This window comes from Callorhinus ursinus, unplaced genomic scaffold (assembly GCF_003265705.2).
Source record: "Callorhinus ursinus isolate GAN/ISIS: 27379988/994484 unplaced genomic scaffold, GSC_fseal_2.0 scaffold18, whole genome shotgun sequence".
NCBI classification, from domain to species: Eukaryota; Metazoa; Chordata; class Mammalia; order Carnivora; family Otariidae; genus Callorhinus; species Callorhinus ursinus.
The window spans coordinates 17545830-17573368 of record NW_027397080.1 but is presented as its reverse complement, the minus strand read 5'-3'; the positions used below and the strand labels follow the sequence as shown (position 1 = coordinate 17573368).

Genomic DNA, 27539 nt, shown 5'->3' with positions numbered 1-27539 from the left:
GCCCGATGCGGGACTCGATCCCGGGACTCCAGGATCATGACCTGAGCCAAAGGCAGTCGCTTAACCAACTGAGCCACCCAGGCGCCCTTCTTGGGAGATTTTTAACCCGACTCTTGACAGCTCTGAGAAATCAGACCTGCCTTTAAGGCTGGGGCAGTAGCTGTACCAATGGAACCTACCACAAGGGGGCAGGATCGCTACATCCAAGTTCCCACCTATCCCTGACGTTTCATTTTTTGAGCATACTGCCTACTTGTTATAATCAACTTGTATACTCAGACATATACATAAGTAGAATAGTATAATGAACCCCAATGTACCCAGCACCAGGTTTCAACAACTGTCAACATTTTACCAACTTCCTCCCTCTTTTTATTTATTTATTTATTTTTTAAAGATTTTATTTATTTATTTGACAGAAACAGCGAGAGCAGGAACACAAGCAAGGAGAGTGAGAGAGGGAGAAGCAGGCTTCCTGCTGAGCAGGGAGCCCGATGCGGGGCTCGATCCCAGGACCCCGGGATCATGACCTGAGCCGAAGGCAGACGCTTAACCGACTGAGCCACCCAGGCGCCCCCTTCCTCCCTCTTTTTGTTTGCTATACTGCTTGTGGAATAGCAAAGCACAGCCCAAACCTCATTACATTTTATCTATAACTCATCAACATTTCATTCTAATTGAACAAGGCTTTTATTTCCACAGGCACTATGTCATTATCACATCTAACAAAAAAGAATAATAATACCTTAATCTATCAGTCCATATTCAAATTTCCCTGCTGGCACCACACATGCCTTTTGACAGTTGGCACACTTGAATCAGGATCCAAATAAGGTTATCGCAGTTGGCACGTGTCTTGAGTTTTATACTTTAATATTCTAACTTCCTTTTGTAATTTCATGCCATGAATTTGTTGCAAAAACCAGGTCACTTGTCCTGTAGGATGTCCCACATTTTGAGTTGGGCTGATTATGGTATCTGTCTATCCCCCTGATTTCTGGTAAACTGGTAATTAGATCTTGGCTTGATTAGGCTTAGACTCTTTTTTTGCTTTTTAAGGCAGCAATATTTCATGGAGAGCGCTGAATTCCCCTCTTGGTAATGTTAAGTTTGGTCACTGGGTTCCAGCAGTGTCAGCCTAAGCTCTCCATTACAAAGTTCCCCAACACCTTTCATCCAATTGTTTTAGCATGATTTCATGATTGTCACCTAGACTAATTATTTTATTGTTTGCAAAATCATACTTTTCTAATCCTACCATTTCTTTTGTATTTATTAGTTAGAATTCTTCTACAAAAAATAACTTTTAGCTATTGTTTGGTTACATGCACTGTAACTGATCAAGCAATGACCAGAAAAATGTTTATTTCTCTTTATCAATGTTCAGAGTAATTGTTGATTCACTATAAAACTTCATCGATAACAATGTGTTTTCCTTAAGTATCATTATTAATGGGTTCTTCTATATTTTATGTGTTATGATCAACGGAAGTCATTATTTTTCTTTTCATCCTCAAATTGTTCCATCTTAGGCCAGTAGGGCCCTTCATACTGGTTCCTCAGTCATTTTTTTTTTTTTAAGTTTTATTTATTTATTTGAGAGAGAGAGAATGAGAGACAGAGAGTACAAGAGGGAAGAGGGTCAGAGGGAGAAGCAGACTCCCTGCTGAGCAGGGAGCCCAATGTGGGACTCGATCCCAGGACTCCAGGATCATGACCTGAGCCGAAGGCAGTCGCTTAACCAACTGAGCCACCCAGGCGCCCTCCTCAGTCATTTTTACATGACCCCAATAGTCTTTGATAGCTTCCTGGCTTCCAGACACAAGATGACCCAACCTCATCTTTCCTGCTCCAGATCTGGATCCAGCCATTTATCAAAGGAGTCTTGATTTTCTTTGCTAAATTTTTAATGTTTTCAAAACTGGAAAATGGTGTTTAGAGACCAAATCTGTGCATTAGGGGTGTTCATTACTACTGGATTGGTGATTGTTTCTAGGCCTTTTCAGCAGAAAGTAGAAAACACACTTTTTAAGAGGAAAATACATACTTCATTCATTCTGCTAACTCAGATATAAAATGATCCTAGGCTTGTTTAAAAATTTTTAAAGACGTATTTTATTTATTTATTTGAGAGAGAGAGCATGCGGGGCGGGGGTAGAGGGAGAGGGAGAGTCTTAAGCAGACTCCCTTACAAAGATACTTTCCAAGGCCCCAGCAATGTGTTCATGGGGCCATTTTGTGATCTTTTTCCTAAACACCCCCAATTTTTTAAGCTTCAGACTCCATAGGAACCGAACCCACATCACAATCTTTAGTCAGCCTATCTTCGGGGTTATGGAGTTGGATTTCAAGTCTCAGTTCAGCAGTCAGCTTGAGAGGAGGGACTCCTATATTTAATAACTGAGACAAACAAAAGGAAAAGGCTCTTCTGACCAAAAGAGATAACCCCTCTCCAGATTCTGATCAATTACCCACACAGGTATTAAGGCCTTCTACAGTTTCCCTCTAATTTCAAGGGCAGAAACTAACCCTGGCTGGCATCAGTATCCCCAGCAGAGAGCTGAAGACTGGTAGATGGCACTCGGGACAAAAGTCTGAACAGATTATAGAGCAGGGTGTTGTTGGGTTTTTGGCGGGGGAGTTATACCAGGACAGTGGGTATTCAAGGCAGGTACACACCCCCCCCAAAAAAACTACACAACTTTTAGTCAAATAAGGCAGAGGTCTGTTTCCTCACCTGTAAAAACAAAGGTTAGCAATAAAGCCTACCCTGTGGGATTTGGTCAGGATTAGAAAGGCTAATTTAAAGACCTAACCCAGTCCCAGACTCTAAGGAGAAGGTCCATAAATAGAGGACAGCAAATAAAACGGGAGAGTGGTTGATCCTTGAGGGCGCTGACAGGGATTCTTTGCACAGCGTGCCTACTGCAGCACTAGGAGGAGGAACAACCACTCTACTGACAAATAGTAGGTGCAGAATAAATTGGTGAAGAAGGGCCGGACGTTTCTGGCGGATGCTTACTGAGCTGTGTAACTAACTGAATAATGGGTTGGTCCGAGGCTCTGAGTCACGGACAGTCCCGGGCTGGCTGTCAGGCGACTGCGTGCCGGGATCTGACAGACCGCGGTCCGTCGGGCCGCGAGAACGGCTGTCTTCGCGGTCCGTCCCGGCCCCGGCCGCCTCGGGCCGCCGCCGGTCGCCGCGCGCTGGCTGGATCCCGACTTCCCGCGGGGGACGCCGCTAGGCAGGGCCTGCGCGGGCGGGCAGCGGCCAGGTGCGGGCGCCGCCGCGCCTTCCTCCCCGCGCCGGGCAGGGCGCCCCCGACTCCCGGCCGCCGCGGCCCGGGAACAATGAGGTGCCGGCTTCTTTAAGGGAGATACCACCGCGCCGGCGGGGCAGGGGACGGCGTCCTCCCAGATGATCGCACCCAGTCCCGCGCCGCCGCCGCCTGGGCAACTGCACCGTCCGCAAACATGGCTCAGTGACTCTGACAAAAGGTGCAGCCTCCCTCCCGGCGGGGCGGACGCCAGGCCTCCCAGCTCCGGCCGCGCCTCCCCGCGGGCCAGCCGAAGAGCTCCGCGTCCCGCCGGCACCCCAGGCCCGAGCCGAAGAAGATGCACCAGGCGTTCCGCCCCAGCGACCTCCGCACACCTGCCCGCAGCTCGGTAGGTGGGAAGGGGGGCGGGGAGGGAGCGGGGAGGCCGCGTCGGGCGCGCGCACCCCCAGGCCCGGACCTGCTGCCGCAGACCATCCCCGGGGCCCGCGGGCCGTGCGCGCCCGCTGCGGCTGGACGGTGACCGAGCCCCGGCGGGCAGCGGCCTCCCCGCTCCCGGGCCCGGCCACCCCTGCGGGGAGGGGCACTAGTGGTGCGTTCCGGAGCGCGCACACCTTCGGCGACTCCCGGCTCCTGCGAGCCGCGGGAGAGGGAGGAGGCTGGCGGAGCGCGGGGCGCGCGCCCAATAGGGATGACGCTCGGCGTCCCGGCTCGCGCTACGGAAAGCCGGAGGGGGGCGGGGCCGCGAGGCGTAAGGGGGTGTGTCCGCGCGCACCACGGGGGCGCGCGCCGGTCTCTGACTGGAGGCCGCGGAGGCTGTGGCGCGAGCTGCCCGATAATGGCGGCCTGCAGAGCCCGTGAGAGGGAGAAGCGGCGGCGGCTATCCTGAGGTAAATTTGGCCCTGAGGCCTGGCACAGAGGCCCTGCTGCAGAGCCGAAGGCCTTGCATGCGCCTCCCTCCCCGGGAGGCCTGTCACAGACCTGTCAGCGGAGTCATGCTAGGGAAGGCCCCGCGCTCCTCAGGCCTCCGGCCCGCACCCCTCAGGCCACCGGCTCCAGCTGCGGCCTCCTCCCCAGGCCCCGGGCCTCAGCCGCCAGCCACGAGGAGTTGAGGCAGCCGCAGGACTGGCTCCTCGGAGTGAAGGGCCCCGGGAGGATCCCCTCCGGGTTTCGTCGGGACGCCGCCGGGGAGGGGGAGGGCCTGCTACTCGGCCAATGAGCGGGGCGCTGAGCCGCCGCGTCGGACAACACCTCTGCCCAGGACTGGCCGTTCCCGGGCCCGGCAGGTGTGTGGCCTGGCGGGCCGGCCGCCGAGCGCTGGCTTAGCGGGGCGGGCGTGAGGGCCCGGGAAGTGCCGGCCGCTCGCTTGGGTTCGCATCCAGGGATTTCATAAACGCCCTCCCTCCCCCTTACTCGGGTGCTCTTTCGTGTGTGGGTATGGGGCCGCTTGCAAGACAGGAGCCACTTTGAGACAGATAGTAATTGGTGATCCACGGAGAGCAGGAGAGAGTGTCTACTGTGGACCTGGGGCAAGGACTCCGTGGCAGGATGTCAGACACTAGGAAATGCAGTCGGAATTTGAAGGGGGGTTCCAGTTAGGGGAAGTGGGACTAAGAAGTGATCTCAGAAGCTTTCATTTTCTTTATTAAATCTGTCCTATGGACTTAAAGTGGCTGTACCCATTTTTTCAGGCCCAAGAGTCAGTAGCTTCTTGTTCCCCCACACTATACACTATGAAGATTGGACAGCCTCTTGCCCATCGTGGCAATCTACAAATAAGAATTTGCTCCTGAAGCTCATTAGAATCCTAACATTCTTTGGAGAATGATGTGGCACACTTTAGGCTTTCTTGATTCAACTCATGAGCATTTCTGTGTGGGGCCTTTGCTTCTGCCTTTAAATGATTTATCAAGTTGAATTTGAAAGAACCGTCGGAGGACAGTTTTTGGTGGCAAAAATGGCCTATATCTAAATAGCTGTTGTTTAAATTTAGCAACAGAAAGGTAACAATATTCTACGTACCTTGCTTTATTTTTAGAGGACCATTTTTCTCCACAGACTTTATTTTCATTTATTTTGCAGGAAATGAGGAAATAACATAAACGAAATTAAAATAGGGACATACACAGTTTCCTTTAAAAAAAAAAAAAAAAAACCCACATTTTCAATTCTATATGTAATCTGGTTCACTTTCAGTCCCTAAGCACAAGCCAAGTGTTTGTATTTCTAACTTGTGAGGTTTTTTTGTTTTTGTTTTGACAATTTTATGAACTTTTGTGTGTGTCAGCTTTAAGGAGAAGCTGGAGTTTCTTTTTTCATGATCAGTAAATGAGAATGATGAATTTTTTGGTTTATTTTTAACAGTAATGTTTTGAAGCAGTTTGTATGAGAGGCAGTATAGTGTAATGGTTATGGTTATGAATGGCAGAGCCAGATGGCCTGGTTTCAAAACCCAGGTCCACCAGTTAGTAGCTGTTTTACCTTAGGCATGTTGCTTAAACTCTCTGTGCTTTAGTTTTCTCATCTATAAAATGACCATAAGAGTATCTATTTCATAACGTTGTGAGGCTCAAATGAATTTAATATTATGAAGTGCTTAGAACAGTTCCTGATACATGGTAAGTACTACCAAAGTGTTAGCTGCTTTATTATTAGTATTATTCAAATATTTAGATTTGCCCAAGTTGTATCCAATATCTTGCAAGCACTGCAAACAGTGAGGCAGATAATTAAATCATACATAAGAAGCTATACAAGCCAGTAAGTATACTTAATTTCAACAGAACACTTTGTTGATTTTTCCAGAAACTTTGACCTTGAAGATGGTGAGTAGCCAGCCAAAGTACGATCTAATACGGGAGGTAGGCCGAGGCAGTTACGGTGTTGTATATGAAGCAGTCATCAGAAAGACTTCTGCACGGGTGGCAGTGAAGAAAATTCGATGCCATGCACCTGAAAATGTTGAACTAGCCCTGCGTGAGTTCTGGGCACTAAGCAGTATCAAGAGCCAACATCCAAATGTGATTCACTTGGAGGAATGCATCCTACAGAAAGATGGGATGGTGCAAAAAATGTCCCATGGCTCTAATTCTTCCCTTTATTTACAGGTATGTGTGGTTGAATGGGAAATAGAAATAACTTGAACTTAGTATTGGTCAGCAAGAAGAGGAATAAAAGAGTCAGATGAGCTTCTACTTTTAAATGCAGGTATTTATATAGTTAGGAGTAGATAAGGTCTGCCAAGAACTAAGTAGATGTTTGCTTTAAAACAAGGTTTTATTTAAACCTATGATGCAAATACCTAAAAATAACATAAGCCACCTGTTACGCCATGGTACTTGCCAATCTACATGGGAATGGGGCAACATAGGAGCTAGAGAAGTGATCAAGATTAGAGTCTAATAAGTTCACTTATTTGAAATCAAGTTTTTTGGAACTGAACCCAGAAGAAAAGGAAAAACTCCACAATCAATAGCAGTACCCATATAGGTAATTTGGGCATTTCTTTATAAATTACTGATTTGAATATAAGCCTTTGCTGTTTTAGAGGGTTGTGTGGTTTCTTAACCATGCAACTCTAGTTAATTTTCATGAAGTATGTGGCATAGCACTAGAATGTTTTAATAGTGCTAATAGCTAACATTTGGGTTCCTACTCAGTTCCACACTCTGTGCTAAGTGTTTTATTTTATTTTTTTTAAAGACTTTTTTATTTATTTGAGAAAGAGAGAATGAGAGATAGAGAGCACGAGAGGGAAGAGGGTCAGAGGGAGAAGCAGACTCCCTGCTGAGCAGGGAGCCCGATGTGGGACTCGATCCCGGGACTCCAGGATCATGACCTGAGCTAAAGGCAGTCGCTTAACCAACTGAGCCACCCAGGCGCCCTGTGCTAAGTGTTTTAAAGGCAGTTGCTCAGAACAATCCTGTGAGGGTAGTACTATTATTATCATCATTACAAATGAAGAAACTGAGGCTTAGAATAGATAATGAATTTATCCAAGTCACATATCCAGCAGTTGGCAGAATCGGGAACTGAATGTAGGAGACTATCTGACTGCTAAAACCTCCAAGTTACTCTTGCCTTCAAATTACGTTTTTTGTAGACCTGGGGAAAGCATTAACATAGGAGAAAGGTTTGTTTGTTTGTTTGTTTGTTTTTTAAAGATTTTATTTATTTATTTGATAGAGACACAGCGAGAGCAGGAACACAAGCAGGGGGAGTGGGAGAGGGAGAAGCAGGCTTCCCGCGGAGCAGGGAGCCCAATGCGGGACTCCATCCCTGGACCCCGGAATCATGACCTGAGCCAAAGGCAGATGCCCATCGACTGAGCCACCCAGGCGCCCTGTTTGTTTATTTATTTATTTACTTGGTTGGTTGGTTGGCTGGCTATTGGCATAGATCAAAATCTCTAGTAGGCCTATATTTGCTAAAGAGAAAAGATACTTAAGACATAGCTAGTTAAAGGCCAGAGAAAAATTTCTTAAGTCCAGTCATTCTTGGAAAAGGAAACAACCTTCCATGAGTATGTCTAAATTCAGAATTTTACCATCAGGGCACAGAAGTATGATTTTAAAACAACAGCTTTTGGACCAGGACCAACAAAGAAACAAACACATTAATCTTTATCATTAGAAACTTGCAGCTTTCATTATATGGTGAACAAATATCAATCTTGAGAACCTAATTTATATTGCAGTTTAGCATGCTATATCCTGAAGTTTTACCTCTTAAGACAGTGACTATAGGGCACATGGGTGGCTCAGTTGGTTAAGTGACTGCCTTCGGCTCAGGTCATGATCCTGGAGTCCCTGGATTGAGTCCTGCATGGGGCTCCCTGCCCGGCGGGGAGTTTGCTTCTCCCTCTGGCCCCCCCCCCTTCATGTGCTCTCTCTCTCTTATTCTCTCTCTCACAAATAAATAAAATCTTAAAAAAAAAAAAAAAGACAGTGACTGTAAAGCACAACTACTTAGCCTCTATTCCATTTATTGTTTACTTTTCTACTCAGTATGGGGCACCTGGGTGGCTCAATTGTTAAGTGTCTGCCTTCGGCTCAGGTCATGATGGGATCAAGTCCCACATCGGGCTTCTTGCTCATTGGGGAGTCCGGTTCTCCCTCTACCTCTGCCCCTGCTTGTGTCCCGTCTCTCACTGTGTCTCTCTCTGTCGAATAAATAAATAAAATCTTTAAAAAAAAAGTGCTTAGTATGTAAATTGCACTGATAGAAAATATTAGAAACATTCTTACCACACTCTCTCTTAAACGTGGATAGAACCTTGATGAACTTTGCCATTGAATTGGTCTACAAATACAAAGACATTTAAATATATGACTTAGTGTTAATGGTATCCTTGAGTCCAGATCAAGCAACCTTTATAGTAATTAGATATTAGGTGGTCTTTGAAGGCTTTAAGATGTAAAGTATTGGAGTGCCTGGTTGGCTCAGTCAGTAGAGCATGCGACTCTTGATCTTGGGGTTGTAAGTTTGAGCCCCATGTTGGGTGTAGAGATTATTTAAAAAAATAATAAGAATAATAATATGTAAAGTACTTCCAGACTTGACTCAGTGACTTTTTTTAATCTAAAGCACCTTTTTTTTTTAAGATTTTTATTTATTTATTTGAGAAAGAGAGAGGATGAGAGATAGAAAGCACGAGAGAGGGAAGAGGGTCAGAGGGAGAAGCAGACTCCTCGCTGAGCGGGGAGCCCGATGTGGGACTTGATCCCGGGACTCCAGGATCATGACCTGAGGTGAAGGCAGTTGCTTAACCAACTGAGCCACCCAGGCACCCCTAAAGCACCTTTTTATTTAGTACTCTCTTTTATCTTTTTAAAGGCTGATAGACCTGTGTTTGACTTGTAGCACTTTTGCTAGCTGTATGATCTTGGCTAAATAACTCATCTCTTGGGCGCCTGGGTGGCTCAGTTGGTTAAGCGACTGCTTTCGGCTCAGGTCATGATCCTGGAGTCCCAGGATCGAGTCCCGCATCGGGCTCCCTGCTCAGCAGGGAGTCTGCTTCTCCCTCGGACACTCCCCCCTCTCATGTGCTCTCTCTCTCAAACAAATAAATAAAATCTTTAAAAAAAAAAAATAACTCATCTCTTCTAGCATCTGTATCTTCAGATGTAAAATAATAATAATTTTTACCTTCCATGGAAGTTGTCAAAATTAGAGATGATACAGGTATAATACTTGGCACATAGGAAGTACTCAGTAATAGGTAGCTCTATTCAAATTGTCTTTTCTATGAATTTATTTAGTTAACAAGACATTGATCAACACACTTGGCAAGTGCCTTCTCTAAATTTACATCTGGTAAAAACAATTAAATCTATAGTGTGACCACAGAGTCCCTCTGCATGGCTTTCTCCATTCTCTACACAAATTTTTGTTTTTTCCATGTTTTTCTAGATATTTTCCTTGTTCTGAATGATTAAGTCAGTTCTTAATAGCTAAAAAACTTATCGAGAAGAAAATGTAAAACAAATAACAGAATACAGCCTCAACATAGGAACTTAGTGGCCAGGCTATATAACTTGTTTAAGTACCATGAATGAAAGGTACAGAATGATAATAGGAGCGTATGATAGAGAACCTGACATAACCTGGAGTTCAGGAATTATGAACTGTTTCGACTGAAACTTGAAGGATAAAGAGGAGTTAGCCAGGTGAGTGAGAAAACTTTCCAGCCAGAAAGATCTGTACATACAAATGTCTTGAAGCAAAAAGTACAAAGCATTCTTTTTTTTTTTAAAGATTTTATTTATTTATTTGACAGAGAGAGACACAGCGAGAGCAGGAACATAAGCAGGGGGAGTGGGAGAGGGAGAAGCAGGTCTCCTGCTGAGCAGGGAGCCTGATGTGGGACTCGATCCCAGGACCCTGGGATCATGACCTGAGCCAAAGGCGGACGCTTAACGACTGAGCCACCCAGGCACCCAGTACAAAGCATTCTAAGAATTGAAAGAAGATAGTAAGACTGTACTATGCCAGGAGAGTTGTTTTAGATGAGACTAGAAAGATCAGCAGGGTCAGAGGACCCCATAGTCCATGTTAAAGACCTTAGACTGTATCCTGAGAGAACAGGGAAGCTGTTGAAGGACTTTAGGCAAGAGAACCAATGGCCGATGACATCCTCTACACATGGAAATAAGCGGATTGGGCTCTCTCAACCAGCAGCCCTCAAACTATAGCCCTCAGGCAGTATTTATATGGCCCAGATGCTAAAAATAGTTTTTACATTTTTAAAGAGTTGTTTAAGAAAAAGAAATAAAGAAAAGAAAGAAAAATACAGAACAGAGACCTTATGTGGCTTGTCAAGCCTAAAATATTTACTATCTGGCCTTACTCTAAACCATTCTTTGAATGCTGGGACTTTGCGTTGCTCAAAGCTATTTAGGAAGTTTACTTTTGAGAGTAAAGAGAAGAAGAGAGGAAATGAAGAGTGATGGCACTGGTCTTTAATCTCAGCATATTTAGTAACAGTGCACCTGGTAAGTAATTGTGTGATCTGTACCTTTCTAGTCTTCATTTTCTGGCTCACTGGCAAACACATGGAACAAAGAAAATGCATGCAAAAAAGACATCTGCAGACAGTTGCAATTACAGCTGTTTGCCATTGGGGGAGATGGTGTGAAAAGGTGTTCTTTGCTTCTGCCCTCCAAAATGATAAGAGGAAGTACAAGTAGACTTAAATGTAAAATTAGCAGTTCATTCATTCTTCAACAACTCTTCAGCTTCCCTACTGAGTTTCTATTCAGGGGGTCTGAAAAGGCACCATGGGACAAATGCTTTCAAAGCACTGTATGCTGTATCTTAGAATGGTGTTCATATTCAGTAAAGTAATCAATAGTCTTGAATTTCATTTAATAGAGTTATAATTTGATAATGATAACAAATAAAATAGCGACTTATTCTAGGTTTTCAGCTTGTAGCAAAGAAATATACAAACTCTGGGGCGCCTGGGTGGCTCAGTTGGTTAAGCATCTGCCTTCAGCTCAGATCATGATCCCGGAGTCCTGGGATGAGCCCCACATCGTGTTCCCTGCTCAGCAGGGAGTCTGCTTCTCTCCCTCCCTCTGCCATTCTCCCTGCTCATTCTTTTTCTCATTCTCTCAAATGAATAAAATCTTTAAAAAAAAAGAAATACAAACTCAGATTTGAATTTTTATATCAAAATGTAAAATTTTTTTTTATAAATTGGTTTTTAGAAGCCATACAGTGATAGAGCCAGTATATTTGCATTCTTTTTTTTTTTTTTAAGATTTTATTTATTTATTTGACACAGAGAGACACAGCGAGAGCAGGAACACAAGCAGGGGGAATGGGAAAGGGAGAAGCAGGCTTCCCACGGAGCAGGGGGCCCGATGTGGGGCTCAATCCCAGGACCCTGGGATCATGACCTGAGCTGAAGGCAGATGCTTAACAACTGAGGCACCCAGGCGCCCCCAGTATATTTGCATTCTGCCTGTAGAAGTTTATCAAGTAATAATGGCAGTCTTTATTTTTATCAGTGACTACAGGAAGGCTTTATTTCCTTAACAACTAGTGTTCCTGATCATTTTTCTCTTAATTTTACAGATTGTATAATGTTGATAGTGTATGTCCAGTGAACAAGAAACAAATTTCAGGCAGTTTAATTGAATAGAACTTCCTAATTGATGTTTATACTCCAGCTGGCAATCTCCCAGGTCTACTAGCTGCTGAAATGTCAATTTTTTCATGAAGCTATTGGCTAGGTAGGTAGAGTTCAGCTCCATTAACACATGCAGAAAATGTATAGCCAGTTGGACATTTTTCAAAATAAAGCATTTGTTTGTTTTTGATTTTGTAAGCTGTATGCCCAATGTGGGACTTAAACTCATGACCCTGAAATCAGGAATCCCATGCTCTACCAGCTGAGCCAGCTAGGTGCCCCTAAAGCTATTTTCAAATAAGTTTTTACCTCTTGACTTAGAGATTTGGTATGTATTCATCAGGGGCAAAGTGACAGTTTAAAGTACTGAAATTTAATAAAATGCACCTATGAAAGCACTGACCAAATAAAACATTCACGGGATTTCCACTTAAATTGGGAATCCAGCTTATTAACCAGTTATTCTTTTTCCGTAGTTGAATTGTATAAACTGTGCAGATTATTGTAATCTGTTTTTCCCCCTTTTATAGCTTGTAGAGACTTCATTAAAAGGAGAAATTGCCTTTGATCCCAGAAGCGCCTATTACTTGTGGTTTGTGATGGATTTTTGTGACGGCGGAGATATGAATGAGTATCTATTGTCCAGGAAACCCAATCGTAAAACTAACACCAGCTTTATGCTTCAGCTGAGCAGTGCTCTGGCTTTCTTGCATAAAAACCAGATCATCCACCGAGATCTTAAGCCTGATAACATCCTGATTTCACAAAGCAGGTTGGATACCAGTGACTTGGAGCCCACACTGAAAGTGGCCGATTTTGGTCTCAGTAAAGTTTGTTCAGCCTCTGGGCAGAATCCAGAAGAACCTGTCAGTGTAAACAAGTGTTTCCTTTCCACAGCCTGTGGAACAGATTTCTACATGGCTCCTGAAGTGTGGGAGGGACATTACACAGCAAAAGCTGACATCTTTGCTCTGGGGATTATCATCTGGGCAATGCTGGAAAGGATCACATTCATAGACACAGAGACAAAGAAGGAACTCTTGGGGAGTTATGTAAAACAAGGAACTGAGATTGTGCCTGTTGGAGAGGCGCTTCTGGAAAATCCCAAAATGGAACTTCTCATTCCTGTGAAGAAAAAGTCTATGAATGGGCGAATGAAACAACTGATTAAGGAAATGCTTGCTGCAAACCCTCAGGATCGTCCAGATGCTTTTGAACTAGAACTCAGATTAGTACAAATTGCATTTAAAGATAGCAGCTGGGAAACGTGACACATATATTGTTTGCAAATATCTTGGATGATATGCTGCTTATGTTTTAACAGTGATGCAACAACATAATGTGGCTGAAAAAGAATATAAAAAGCTAAACTCCACCTTCTAAGGGTTTAGATTTTATTGTGGGGTGTTTTTTTTCCTCGGTTTTTCTTAAGTCCAAGCTGGCCATTTTGTTAGTATGTTTTAAATGTGTATTACCAATGTGGGTGTACATTTTTAAAAATGATCATTGGTAGAAGTTTGGCAGGAAAATTCTCTAAGAGCCAAGAAGAGAAGAAAGTCCAGTTTCCTGGAAATAAGTCTCAAGTATTTTAGACATTCCTTGTCAGTATTAGGAATTTCCATGGAAGAAGAGGTTTGCATGCTGGCAATGCAACCTTTGAAGCTTTGTAAAGGAAACATATATGTATATATTTATGTATATGTAAGTATGTGAATGTGTGCATTTTGCATTCCATATGAAGAAAATGCCACTTCTGTTTAAATTATTTGATGTAGGTTTGGGTTTTTGAAATTTGCTGGTGAAATCAGTGATGAAAAATAAAAGAACCTTCCCTCATCTTCCTACCCTGTCCCTCCCTCTAATGAAATCATACTACACTTTTTATTTTTGTAATATTATACAGCTTTTTTTAAGGCATCATTTTGGAGGGTCTACAATTATCCGATTAAACATAAACAAAATTAAGTGATCCAAAGCTGCTGAAGTATGTTTGAGCTCTCCAGTGCCCTATAGCTGCAGGAGTTGAATTAGCCATGCAATCATGTGGTAGCAGGTTGGCAAGGACCTTTATGATTCAGTCATACCTTCTTTAGGTAACCAAGCATTCAATTAACCAATTAAACCATTGCACTGGAACATGTCTGCACTTGAGCATCTGCAATCTGATAGAAATCTGAACACAGGATTCCTCTGTTTCTGAAAACTTTGCAATATATGAACTATCCTACTTGATATATTAAGTTTTGATTTCAAGACTGTCTAAGCCTCAGCATAAAGTTGAAGAAATCAAATGAGCTCTACCCTCACATTGCCTGCCCTGATACGGTCTCTTGTTTAATCACTGGAATTCCTTTCATTTTGGCACTAATGCTGTTTTCTCTTGCCTAATTTAACACAGTAATGATGGTGATACGGTTGTGTTAAATGTTGATTACCTTTTTCTGAAGTGGGAGATGATACCTATACAGCGTGGCAAATGAATGAAATATTGTAGCATCAACTATATCTTTCAAGTAGAAACTTTAAAGTTATTGATTGTATACAATCACTTGGTATGGTCTATGTCAAAAACCAGTAGACTGTTACTCTAATTGAAGTTAGTTTGATTTTTGACCCTATATGGTTGTCTCCAATTTGTTTTCCTATAAATGCAGATAATTAAAATCTAAGCAAAGTTTTGCTAAAAACAGAATATTAGCCTTTAAGGTTAGATAGACTTTAAGACCATTGTATCTAGGTTAGTCTTTATAAAGCACTAGAATCTTTGGTCAAAGTACAAAAAAAAAGTATTAGAATACTGAAATTGTTAATAGTTTGCATGGTCTCCTCAGCTTTTTTTTTCTGAGTTGTGGTTTTTTTTTTTTTTAATTCAAGCGTAGTTGACACCCAGTGTGTCTCCTCAGCTTTTTTGAACTTCCATAACCTATCATAATTTTTTCCTTATTTAAAATGTGTTTGGGAACTTGAGAAGGTGAAAAAGCACAAAAAATTAAGAGTATGTAAAATTCTGAATTATGCGTTACTTGGTCTGGAAGTTTAAAATTTGGACTGAAAGGTTTTATTGAGATAAAACCTTTTATTTTTTTTTTAATAAAACCTTTTAAAATAAAAAAATCATATACTTTGAACATCACTTTCAAGCTAATAAATACAAGACTTTTTTGGAAATGAGAGGTGGAAATACACTGGAACCTCATGATAATTGACCCTCTGGATCACCAAATTACTGTAACACAGATCTGGCCAAGGGGATTGAGTTACTGGAAGTGAAAAGTATTATAATGTTGCATCAGTAACATTGCACTTCGATAGAGATTCATGATGATTCAGGTGATAGTATGCCAGTGCGTTTGCTCTTCAAATATCTGTGTGCTTGGAGCCATGGTTTCCTAAGTACATAGTTTTTTGGTCTTGCCTCATTGGAAATAGTTAACAATTATCATTTATTTTGAAAGATTTCACCTGTGAGGTGAATTCTTTCTTTCTTTGGCAGCAAAGGTATGAGGTGATCGGGAAGTTTCTCCTGGAATTTTCTCAAGTCCTTGTATTCTAAAATAGTCTATGATACCAAGCAAAATGATAGTAAATTCTTTGTCTTTGTTTTTTCAGTCAGGGGGTATTTATTCAGTACCTACTGTGAGCTCAGCACTAAAGGTCAGTTGGTAAAATGACAGTTTTAAAAATGGCATATAGCCACAGGCCTTTTCCAGCCAGGAGTAAGAAAAAGAAGGTTGATGATACTTGAAAATTCCTGGATATTTGCTAAAGGAAAAATGAAAGCAAAAATTTGTGCACAGTGCCTTGCCCATAATAGGTACTCAATAAACAATTATTCCTCAGAGTCTCTTGCCATGGTTTATAGTGTTTTATGAAATTTGTCTTAATTGAAAAAAAGACCAAATATTTCAAATAAGCTTATAGGCAGCTGTGGCCAGTTAAAATATGGGGTTGTACAGTTAGTTCCTAGAATGTTATTTTGCACTAGTTGTCACTTAGACGGAGTTCCTGTAGATTTTTGGTGCTAAGGGATACTTTGTCATTATGATGAAGTAAGTGTTAAGTGTCAGATAAATAGCACACTGAATAGTTCTTTCTGCTGGTCTGTTTTTTCCTCTTTGTTGTTGTTGTTGTTTTTAATTGTAAAATGTTTATCAATCAAACTATTGTAGCAGCTACAAAATAATTCACCAGCATGACAAAATGGTCAAAAAATAAGTCATCAGCACTTCAAAAATGAAAGCAACTTTTGAGATTTTCTTTTAAAATTGTCAAATATATTTTATGAAGAATTTATAAAAGGGGAAATGATTGTAATTTATTGTTCATGACTTTTTTTTTTTAAATAAAGTGAGTTTCAACAAAAAAACCCAACACCCTGAAAATTTTATATTGTTGATTTGGTGGCTCTGTCTAGTTCTGTAGTGTTTTACTTCATGAACATAAAATAGAGGGTATAAAATTTGAAACAATGTCATTCTCAGCCTCACCTATTAAGTGAAACTTTCTGTAATAGAAGCTATTGCTGAGGAAAAGATTATTGAATTATAGGAATTTCTGTAATGGTCAGCACTCTGGACTCTGAATTATAGGAATTTCTTTCAGCATTCAAGTTCTCAAAGTTTAATGCTTACTATCTTGCTTTATTTGTCAGAAGAACTTGTATTGCCTGAAATAAATGATTTTTTCCATTAATCCTTCTATCTCATTAAGATGAGGATGCATCCCAGACTCAGAATGAAATAGTAAATATACCAGGAGGAGGTAATTTTTCAACCTATAACTTGAAAGCATGGTTTCCTTTCTATAAAGTCATCTGGCCCGCCTTTTTTCTTTTACAGGTTTTTTTTTTAAGATTTTATTTATTTATTAGAGAGAGAAAGAGAGCACGAGAGGGAGGAGGGTCAGAGGGAGAAGCAGACTCCCCACTGAGCAGGGAGCCCGACGCGGGACTCGATCCCGGGACTCCAGGATCATGACCCGAGCCGAAGGCAGTCGCTTAACCAACTGAGCGACCCAGGCACCCTCTTTTACAGGTTTTACATGGATGCCTTCTCCAGAATAAAGTACTGAAGATGACAGTGCACTTAGTGGTCCCAAGGACCAGCAGAGGGAAAAATGGGAGACAGAAAACATTAATGCTACATGTGATCTAGCAACAAATAGGAAAGTAGGCATCAAGAATTGGGGCTGCTTCTGACTCTGCCACCTTGTCCTGGCATAGCCTTTGTAGACAGGCAAATTTTGCATTCTATTTAGAGATTAGGTTTTTTTATTTTTTATTTATTTTTTTTTTTAAATTTTATTTATTTAATTGACAGAGAGAGACAGCGAGAGAGGGAACACAAGCGGGGGGAGTGGGAGAGGGAGAAGCAGGCTTCCCGCCGAGCAGGGAGCCCGATGCGGGGCTCGATCCCAGGACCCTGGGACCGTGACCGGAGCTGAAGGCAGTTGCTTAACCAACTGAGCCACCCAGGCGCCCCGAGATTAGGTTTTTTTAAATTGCATCTTAAACTATAAATATTTGCATTTACTAGCTTCTTTGTAATCCTTTGCAGTTTACAAAGAGCCTTCACATGGTTTTTACAAATCTTTTCCGTGGGTTTTACTTAAAATAGGGACTGGTTTCTTGATGAGGAAATGAAGAGTAATAATACCAGTTAGTGAGGTAATGGTGTTAAGGGTTTTAGTACCTAATCTCAGACTCCAGCTGGAGTTTTCTCTTAACAACAAAGCTCTATCTTTCTCACTGAAAGAATGACCCCTGGTTGTTTTGGTCTTTTCTTTAAATTCAAATGTTGCTCTCTTAGTCAACCAATCATAGGTATCCTCTAAAATGCAGTGTAATGACAGACAGTTGGTTTGTGGTTAGATGATAACTCCTACTTGAGAAAACCTCCCTGCCACACCTCTTGAGGGCACGGAGCTGTCTTGCGTCTTTTAAAGGCAGTACTTTCTCTTTTGCAATTATTTCTCGTTGGTTAGAAGGGAATTTTTTTGTTTGTTTTGTTTTAAGATTTTATTTATTTGACAGAGATACAGCAAGAGAGGGAACACAAGCAGAGGGGAGTGGGAGAGGGAGAAGCAGGCTTCCTGCTGAGCAGGGAGCCCAAAGTGGGGCTCGATCCCGGATCCTGGGATCATACCTGAGCCGAAGACAAATGACTGACCCACCGAGGCACCCCTAGAAGGGAATCGTTAAAAAAAAAAAAAAAAAGATGTCTTTGATTTCACTCTTTCACTTCCTGCTCAGCCCTGGTATTTGGTATTTCAAGCTTAGCTTGTTCTGAGCAGAAGTTAGGCAACTTGGTATTACTGAAGGCATCATGGCCTAGTGGCTAAAGGATAGGTTTGCTGTTGCAGATCTCCTATTAAACACTAGCTTTTGCAAATACCTACATAATTAATATGTGGCATTGGGCAAGTCACTTCATTCTGAGCCTTCGTTTCCTCATCTGTAAAACGGAGATGGTACACGGGATGATGATATGTGCATTTCAGAATTTCTGTTAGGGTCAGAGATAATACACGTAAAGTGCCTGGCATAATACCTGGCACATTAAGTTCTCAAATGGTAGTCATTGTTAATTGTGTTCCGATTTTGACAATATGTTGAATGAATGAATGAATGGATTCTCAATGAGCCCGACTTCAGCTATAGCTTTCATTCTTCTCTCCTTTGGGAGAATCTGATGAAAGCATTATATCCTCTCCTCAGGAAAATGTTTGCCTGTGATTTCAGGGGAAACTTTGGGGATGATGGGTATGTTCATGGGTTTCATACATATATCAGAATTCACCAAATTGTACTTAAATTTATGCACTTTACATCAATTATACTTCAATAAAGTCATTTAATTTTTTAAAAAACTGATCCCTAGGATTCATCTCATATTAATAAAGTGAGAATTTCAGTAGGTAGTGCACTCACATTAATATTTTTTAAGTATAGTGATTCTAATGTGAAAATGGTAAAATATTACAATTGAAACAGTATTGGTCAGATTGTGGGATAGGGAGAAAACGTCATAGTATAGTTGATATTTTTTAGATTCACTTACCTTCTAGCAACCAACAGCAGAGACCCGTTTCAGCACCCCACCCCAAACTCAAGTACCTATCTTCACTTTCAGACTCTGTCTGCCTCATAGTAGAATGCAACAGTATTTCTGAGAAACAGAAGACGTCATGCATTAAATCACTATCAGGTACGTTATTCTAGGGCGGGTCTTCTTAAGCAGGAATCCAGTGAAGGAATACAGCCTAGTCAGTGGACCCACTAGAATTATAAGCAAAATTTTATGTGAATATCCATTTTCCATGGGGACAGTTCATAATTTTTAGCAAATTCTTAAAGAAGTCCAAAAGACTAAGAACCACTATGCTAGTCACATAAGGAACCATTGCATGAGACCTCTGGATGCAGGGTACATGGAGTGGATGGGCACTGAAAAAAGAATGGACACAAAAGAGATTGGAAAGCTAAGTCACAGATCGGCCAACTGGAGTTGACTGACTGACAAACGACAACCATTCTTTTGTAGGTCTGCTTGTCAGAACACTACTGTGTCTGCAGGGGCTCTTGTCCTTCTCCAGCTGGCTCACAAACTAATGGGCCTGCTCCACAGGCTTTTCTTGGGACCTGCCTTTTCCAGTTTAGCAGGCAGGACTTCCTGAGGCTGATGAGATCTGGTGGGCCCGCAACCCCTCTGCTCTAATCATATCAATACCAGTGGTTCTTCTAGTCTTTCCCAAAGGAATGTCAGTGCCTGTGGGCTACAATGGGCTGTAGAGAAGAAAATGTTCTTTGAGGATAAATTACATGTTCTTTGAGGATAAATTTCAGCCTAGGGCCCGTCCTTAGAGAAGAAACTTCCTGATTTCAGGATTTCTTTTAGGGACATAGGACCAAAAGAGTCCAATAGGGTGGTGTCTCCTGCCTTAATAATAATTAATTACTGTCAGCACTAACTAGGAATAATTTCTAAGAGCCCTTCCAGTTCTAAGATTCAATGAGTCAATTCAACATGGAAAATTACTAATGAAAGGATTATGAGATTTACCAAGGAAGGTCACACATCCCTGCCCTCGGTTGAGAAAACAAAACACACAATGTATCACTATAAATTTCCTCAAAGACACCAAGAGATAAGAAGCATCACGTTCTTTCATCCTTCTAGAACAGCCAAGATTAGATGGAACTTCTTCAGAATCATCCACCAGACTTGGAGAAAGTCCTCCGGCCACTCTCTAAGATGCTTACTGCCCAAATCCCTAGGCCAACCCTACTCAAACACCAGGGCCTTAGTCCCGTTCCATCCTGTCAGAAATCTCGCTGCCATGGTCACTATTGGAGCTCAATTCTCACAGAAATCAGCCATACGTCCATCCCTTCAGTCTCAGGAGATCCCACCTTTGCTGAGGTGGGTAGGGTTGCTTGTTCCCTGTCTTTCAACTCTTTGAGCCATTTCATTGCCCTTGAGACTTGAAAAGCAAAGCATTTGTCTCTCCACTGGGACAAGTGAAGCCCTAGGCCTCCAGTACAGAAAGCGCTATTGCCCTCTTAAGATGGCAATAGGAAAATTGCCTTTCAAGAAATTAGCACCACTGTGTGCCCTGGACTTTTTTAGATACTTTTTAAACTATTTATGTATGTTAACTAGCCGGAGTTTAAATAAAAACTTGAGACTACAAAAAAAGATAAAGTGACAGTGTTTGTTTTCAAAAAAATAATAACAAAACTATTTTATTTACAAGAATCCTCTCCTCCTTTACCAATGAGCTGTAGGAAACTAATAATGACCCACTCTGTAGGGGAGAATAATAGTACCGCCTCAAATATATCTGCAGTCACACACTACTTTAAGTGCTTTACATGCATTGACTCATAGAATCCCCACAGCCCTACAAAGTACCTACGGCTCTTCACCATTTTACAGGTAAAGAAACAGGCACAGAGCGGGTAGATAATCCACCCTTGGTCTACAGTTTGCTCAGGATCTGAACCCAGGCTGTGAGAGCCTGTGATCTTAGTCACTGCTTCTCACTGCACAGAGCCAAGCCACGAACTGAAGAGAGATCATGCAGATGCCCAAAAGGACTATTTCAGGGAATGCATGTCAGGAAACAGAGAGTAGATGAAGACAGTGGGATCAGAATGCGAAGGGTCGGGTGCCTGGGTGGCTCAGATGCTTAAGCGTCTGCCTTCGGCTCAGGTCATGATCCCAGAGTCCTGGGATCGAGTCCCACATCGGGCTCCCTGCTCCCTGGGAGCCTGCTTCTCCCTCTGCCTCTCTCTCTCTCTCTCTCTCTGTCTCTCATGAATAAATAAATAAAATCTTTAAAAAAAAAAAAAAAGAATGCGAAGGGTCTTTGAAGACAGGCAGAGGAATATGAACCTGTGATCAAAGCTAAAAAACGAATGTGTCGTTTTGTTCCTGCATCTGCTCTCAGCATTATAACGCACACAGGTTCTTCATGTAGGATCCATGGATGGATTTCGTAGGATCTCAGCCCCCCTGCAATTTTAGTGTATTTGTATCAGTGTGCCTGTTTTTGGGAAGAGGATCTAGAGCTTTCATCGGATTCTTAAGGGGGTCCAAAAACCTTTGGAGGGTGAATACCAATGGCTAAGTGTCTGTTTAGCCATATAGTTAGTGCAACCTTGGGCAAAACTCAGAGCCTGTGTTTCCTCTCCTGTAAAATAGAGATAATAATGTCTACCTCTCCGTAGTAAATATGGGACTGTTGAGTCACTATATTGTACAACTGAAACTAATATAGCACCGTACGTATATTAACTACACTGGAAGTAAATAAATTAAGATAAAATAATGAAATCTACCTCTCTGGGTTAGTTGTGAGAGTTAAATGATATCATTATAAATAATAATACACACAATCATACCATATAAAACCCATTACATTAAAATGTATAAAAAGACTATAAAAATTAAAATTAAATAATAAAAAATTATAAAATAAAAATAATTAAAAATTAAAAGACTATAAAATGTCATAAAACAAATAGGACTTGTGATCATGAAATCCATGTTTTAAACTTTTTTCCAACAATATGGTGAATTAGAGACCTAAGTGACCCTCCTGATGAAAAAAATTAAAACGTTGTATGGAGTTTTGTTTTTTTTTTAATTCTTTTTTACTATGCTGCTGAGCTGCCATCAAAGTTAGGAGTATGCCAAGCCCCAAAATGAAGTGGAGAGGAAAATAAATACCCAAATTGTTTTTAACCCTCAGGGTGCCTGCCAATGCCTGGACACCATAACATCCTCCCTCCCTGTCTGCATAGGACATAGGAGACAGAGAAAGCCCAGGGCCTCTCCAAGATGGGAACACTAATAGGAGACCCCAAAGGGTATAATCACAGCACAGGGGCCAATATGTAGCAAACACTGGCACCCGGAGGAAGGACAGTTAAAACCTCCTTATATCACCTTTGGCCCTAGGAAAAGGGAAAATTAAATTTTCTTTAAGAATTCATAATTTGGGGCGCCTGGGTGGCTCAGTTGGTTAAGCGACTGCCTTCGGCTCAGGTCATGATCCTGGAGTCCCGGGATCGAGTCCCACATCGGGCTTCCTGCTCAGCAGGGAGTCTCCTCCCTCTGACCCTCTTCCCTCTTGTGCTTTCTATCTCTCATTCTCTCTCTCTCTCAAATAAATAAATAAAATCTTTTAAAAAAAAAGAATTCATAATTTGCGGGGCACCTGGGTGGCTCAGTCAGTTAAGCGTCTGCCTTCAGCTCAGGTCATGATCCCAGGGTCCTGGGATTGAGCCCCACATTGGGCTCCCTGCTCAGTGGGAAGCTGCTTCTCCCTCTGCTGCTCCCCCTGCTTGTGCTCTCTCTCTGTCAAATAAATGAATAAAATCTTAAAAAAAAAAAGATTTCATAATTTGCAAGCCAGGTCCCTCATGAAATCTGAAGTCAAATCACATCACTTATGTAATCCTAAAATCCTTAAGCAAAGAATTTAATTTAAAGTGGTGTGGGTTGGTAGTACCAGCACAGACCGAAAGAAAATGCAAATTGTCTTTGGAGGAACTTGATGTCAACACAGGCCTCAAATAATTCCTATAAATTTCTAGGCAATATGAGCAGCTCACGGTACAAAAGAACCAAACACACAAGGTAACAAGGCACCATGAGGAAGAACACGTAGAATTGAGAGACGGTGGAAACAGACCTTCAGAGATATTGGAATCACCAGACACACAATATAAAATAACCTTAATATGTTCAAAAAATAAAAGAGAAGCTTGATACTATGTGGGAACCAGTAAACTTGATAAAGAACCAAATACAATTTCTGAAAATGAAAAAATATGCTAATTGAAATTGAAAACTTCGCAGACTAGTCATTAGGTTAGAATGGCCAACGTAACAGTTGAAAGACATAGAGCCTATAACTTCTAAAAGAACAGAGGCGAGGGTTGGGGATGGATCCCAAAAAATGTCTTTAAAAAAATAGAGAGGGGTAGAGCCTGGGTGGCTCAGTCGGTTGAGGGCCCAACTCTTGGTTTCGGGTCAGGTCATGATCTTGGGGGTCGTGCAATCGAGCACTGTCAGGCTTGGTGGCGGGCGGATGGGGCGGTGGGGAGGGGAGGCGGGAATCTGCTTGAGGTTCTCTCCCTCTCTCTCTCCCTCTCCTCCTCCCCCTGCTCACCCGTGCTCTCTCTATCAAATAAACAAATCCTAAAAAAAAATTTTTAGGAAAAAATAGGGAAAAAGTATAAAACTACAATGTACATTGCAAGACGAGAAAAGTAAATAAAAATAAATTAATCTCAATGAGTTCAGAGATAAAGGATGTCAGACCAAATAAAAGAACAAAATCCAATGATGTTCTCTTTACAAAAGGCAGGTCTAAACATCAGAACACAGACTGACAAAGTTGGGGGAGAGAAATACTAGTCTAAATAAATAAATAAAAGCGATATTAAGGCAAAAAGCATCAGTAGAGATAAGGAGGGTCATTATATAATGATAAAGTTCATTTCACCAGAGTGGGGGAAAGAGAACATTTCTAAACTGGTATGAACCGAATAACATAGCCTCAAAATGCTACAGAGAGAACTGGAGAAAGCCACCATCCCATCATGGGCTATATTAACACACCAATCTTAGTTAATTGATAGATCAAGTAAACAAACAAAAATTCAGTAAGAACATGGGAGATTTGAACCGTATAATTAATAAGCTCTATACATTCCAGTCATCTGCTTGTCTACCCCTGCTGTCAATACTTCATGGACACAATCACTGCAGAATTAAACTACAAGCCAGCTTGTACAGCATCCATGGCATATAGCAAGTACCTAAGAGATGTCAATGATAACCACACCAGAAACTCACTATGTGACTTCACTAAGTGTAGCCACTTCACCTCTGGGAGCTTCAGTTACCTCTTCTAAAAAGTGGCTATATAATAAATTATTTTTCCAAGTTGCTTTGTAAACCAAATGAGAATAATGTATGTGACGATATTTCATAAACTGCAGGAAAAAATATAAATGAAGGAATTACTGCTCTTACCGGTTAACAAAGCACCAAGCATCAAGGTAAATAACTATTGGAGTGGGCAGCAGGGAGAATAGCAGTGCCAAGGATGTCCAGGGAGTGCAGAGTAATGCCAGGCAGCAGCGTGGACCCTGGGGCTATCGGAGCTTGGAAAATAGCGTCCGTACGTAGGTGAAGACGGATCAGGAAGGCTTCTTGAAGGGTGAAGCCTGCCCTCTGGTGGACGCGCCTGGGATACTTTGCTCAAACGCTAGGTACCCTGTGCTTCCTGTAGACATTGGAGGGTAGAGTGGGATACTTTGGAAACAAAACTGTCACTAGTGGCCTGTGTCTCACAATGCCAAGCTCGCCTAATCTCAGAGGCTTGTTGGGTCAGTCTCTAAGAAGTGACGGAGGGGGCTTGGCCTAGGCTCCTGACCACCAATCTCTTTCAGATCACTAGGGCTGGCAGGGACGGCCCCCTTACTTGTAGCTGGAACGTCAGGAGAGAGCTAAAGGAAAGGGATTCCAGGCAGAGGGTCAAAGCCCTAAGGTAGACATGGTCATGTGTTCAAGGAACAGGCCAGGAGGCCAAAGTATCTGGGGCAGGGTGGGTGAGAGGGAGGAGAGCCAGAGATAAGATCCGGGTCACAAAAAGCCTTGCTAGCCTTTGAGCACTTTGGCTTAGCGGAGGAGGCTTTTTCAGGAATTTGAGCAGAGAAGTGACAACATGATTAACTTCCACTTTTAAAAGATTGATCTAGCTGCTGGATGGGCTGAGCTCAGGAGGGAGCCCTGGAGGCTATTACAGCAATCCAGGCAAGAGAGGAGGCATTTGGCACAAGGTGGTAGGAGTGGGGTGGGACAGAGGTGACTTAAATCAGGATGTGTTCTGAAGATAGGCCAATGGATGTGGCTGATGAATTAGATGTGGAATGTGAAAGAAAGACATGTGTCCAAGATGACTCCGAGGTTTTGGTCTGAGCCATTGGAAGGATGCTGAGGTGGATCTGGGGGGATAAGAGATCAGTAGTTTCGTTTCAGACATGTTGAATCGTTGGTTCCCAGATATCAGCGTCAATTCCAAGTCAATGTCTAGTCACGCCTAACAGGTCTGAGTTTTCCCATCCCCCTTCCTTGGAGGAAGACATACATTGAAGACATACAACCCACTTGTGGCAGTGCCACAGGGTCCTGCCTTAAGGATCTGGCCTCCTATTCAGTGGGGACGTCAGCTCTGTGAATTGGCTTGGAGGTGGAAATCAGATGCAAGGCCGAGAGGTTCCATTGGGACAACAATTCACTTTAGGCTGGCCACAAGACATGGTGGTTTTTCTGTTATATAACTCAAGGATATCTAATAAGCTGCTCATCTATTTCATTCCTAGGACACTCTGATCAAAGATCCCTGCAAGTGAAAACATGCCACTGAGCACCTCAGCCTGCAGGGAAAGTGTCCACCTCGACTCTGGCAGTTCAGCCAAGTTCAGCTTGGCCTCTACTCCTTCAGGACCCAATCACCCCTAATGAAATCAGGGAGCCCATCTCAGCAGTGCCTCTCCCAGTATACCCAAACCGCAGAGGACAGCCACCATAAAAATGTTCAAGGATACTGGTGTTATTCTCACTTAACACTTATCTCAACACCTGGGTGAAGAACTACCCTCTGAGCCCTCTTGGGGATGTACTCAGTGGGATTAGGAAATATATGCAACCTCATGTGATATATCTCCAACATTCGTATCTTCTTAGATGGGATACACATTAACCAGAGAAATGCTGACATCTCAACCTCAGTGAATATGGGCCCTGTTGAAACCAGTTTTGGGCAACTAAACAAGCATATTAGAGCTACTTTCAGCTGCAAGAGGTAACACATTAAATCTAGAATCTCTAGTAAGGGCATTTATATCAATAAAATAAGTCTGACCCACTGTTATGTTCTTTCCTTCTTGACTCCCCACTAGACCTACTAAATTAGTTTCTCCAAAGGGCAGAGGTCTGGTATCTGTCTTGTTAGCAAGCTCCACAGGTAAATTTTATGTAGCCAATTGGAATCCACCAAGGAATAGCATTGGGGAACCACTGGTCGAATCCACTTTTTTCCTTTGAACAGATCAGAATCTGAGGTGCAAGAGAGAGCGACTTGCTCCAGACCAAGAGTGAGTTTGTTGTCAAAGTCAGGACCAGAACTTTGGGGTCCTGACTCCTTATGAGAACGGCGGCTGCTCTTTCGAGTCAGCTTTGCAACAAACCTGAAGGCCTTTGTTCAGCATTCCTAAGAAATTAGTGCGGAGATGGGCTTCGATGGTAAGCAAAGGCAGGCTGCTCATGGCCAATGCTACAGGCATGTGATGAAAGTGACCCTAGTTTTGGAGAGAATGATGTATTTCCTTCTAGTTTATTTTGATTATAACTGACTGAAAAACCAACCCGGCAGGGTTAAGCCAAAAGAAAAGGTATTGGTTTCCCCACTACAGGTTTGCTTCAGATATGACCAGACACAGAAACCCTACTCCTCAAGGTCGGGTTTTCACTGGCTCTGACTCAGTACTGCTCCCTCTTGCTGACTCAGTCTTTGGGCAGGCTGGACCCTCTGAGCTCGCTCTGCCCAGGTTCTTGGCACGGCAGGGAAGAGAGAGATTTGCCGCCACAGTCTCAGCAAAAGTCCCCTTGGCTGTAATTGAGTTACATGTCCATCTTTAAATGAAGTAGTGGGGCCAGAGAAACGCGATAGGCTTTTTGACCCAAGCCTAGGTCAAGCACCCCACTCCGAGTCAAGTTATGCCACTCTGAGAGCACAGGTGGCCAAGGTCAGGGTAGGATGAGAGCAATTGCTGAATGGCAAAAACCACAGATGTTCACAGTGCTAGGAACCATAGAGAAGCTGACAATGACTGCGAAGAGGGGGGGGGGACAATTATAATCCAGGCGTAACACTAAGGTGTTAGTTACAATGCTATGGTGGTATTAGGGGTGATGGTTATAATACTCACCTTTTTGGGTATCGGCCCAGCTCTCAACCTCCACCTTCTCTGGGAATTATCCTCCTCTTATACAGAAGGGTAGGTCCCCACCATCAGGTATGTTCAATGTGACATAGCACCTTCCTGGCCA

General features: G+C 42.6%; 1 protein-coding gene across 3 annotated transcripts; it reads left to right on the top strand.

The window, feature by feature from the left end:
- Positions 1–3495: 3495 nt before the first annotated feature.
- On the top strand, positions 3496–13746 carry PDIK1L (PDLIM1 interacting kinase 1 like). 3 transcript variants are annotated; one of them, XM_025856970.2, is made up of 3 exons: positions 3496–3666; positions 6081–6382; positions 12441–13746. In XM_025856970.2, exons 2-3 carry the CDS (start codon positions 6098–6100, stop codon positions 13179–13181), a joined length of 1026 nt encoding a protein of 341 aa, XP_025712755.1. In that variant the 5' UTR covers positions 3496–3666; positions 6081–6097; the 3' UTR covers positions 13182–13746. The 3 variants fall into 3 exon arrangements, with proteins under 3 accessions (XP_025712755.1, XP_025712754.1, XP_025712756.1); XM_025856969.2 differs by lacking the exon at positions 3496–3666 and adding an exon at positions 4046–4165; XM_025856971.2 differs by lacking the exon at positions 3496–3666 and adding an exon at positions 4511–4561.
- The last annotated feature ends 13793 nt before the right edge of the window (positions 13747–27539 follow it).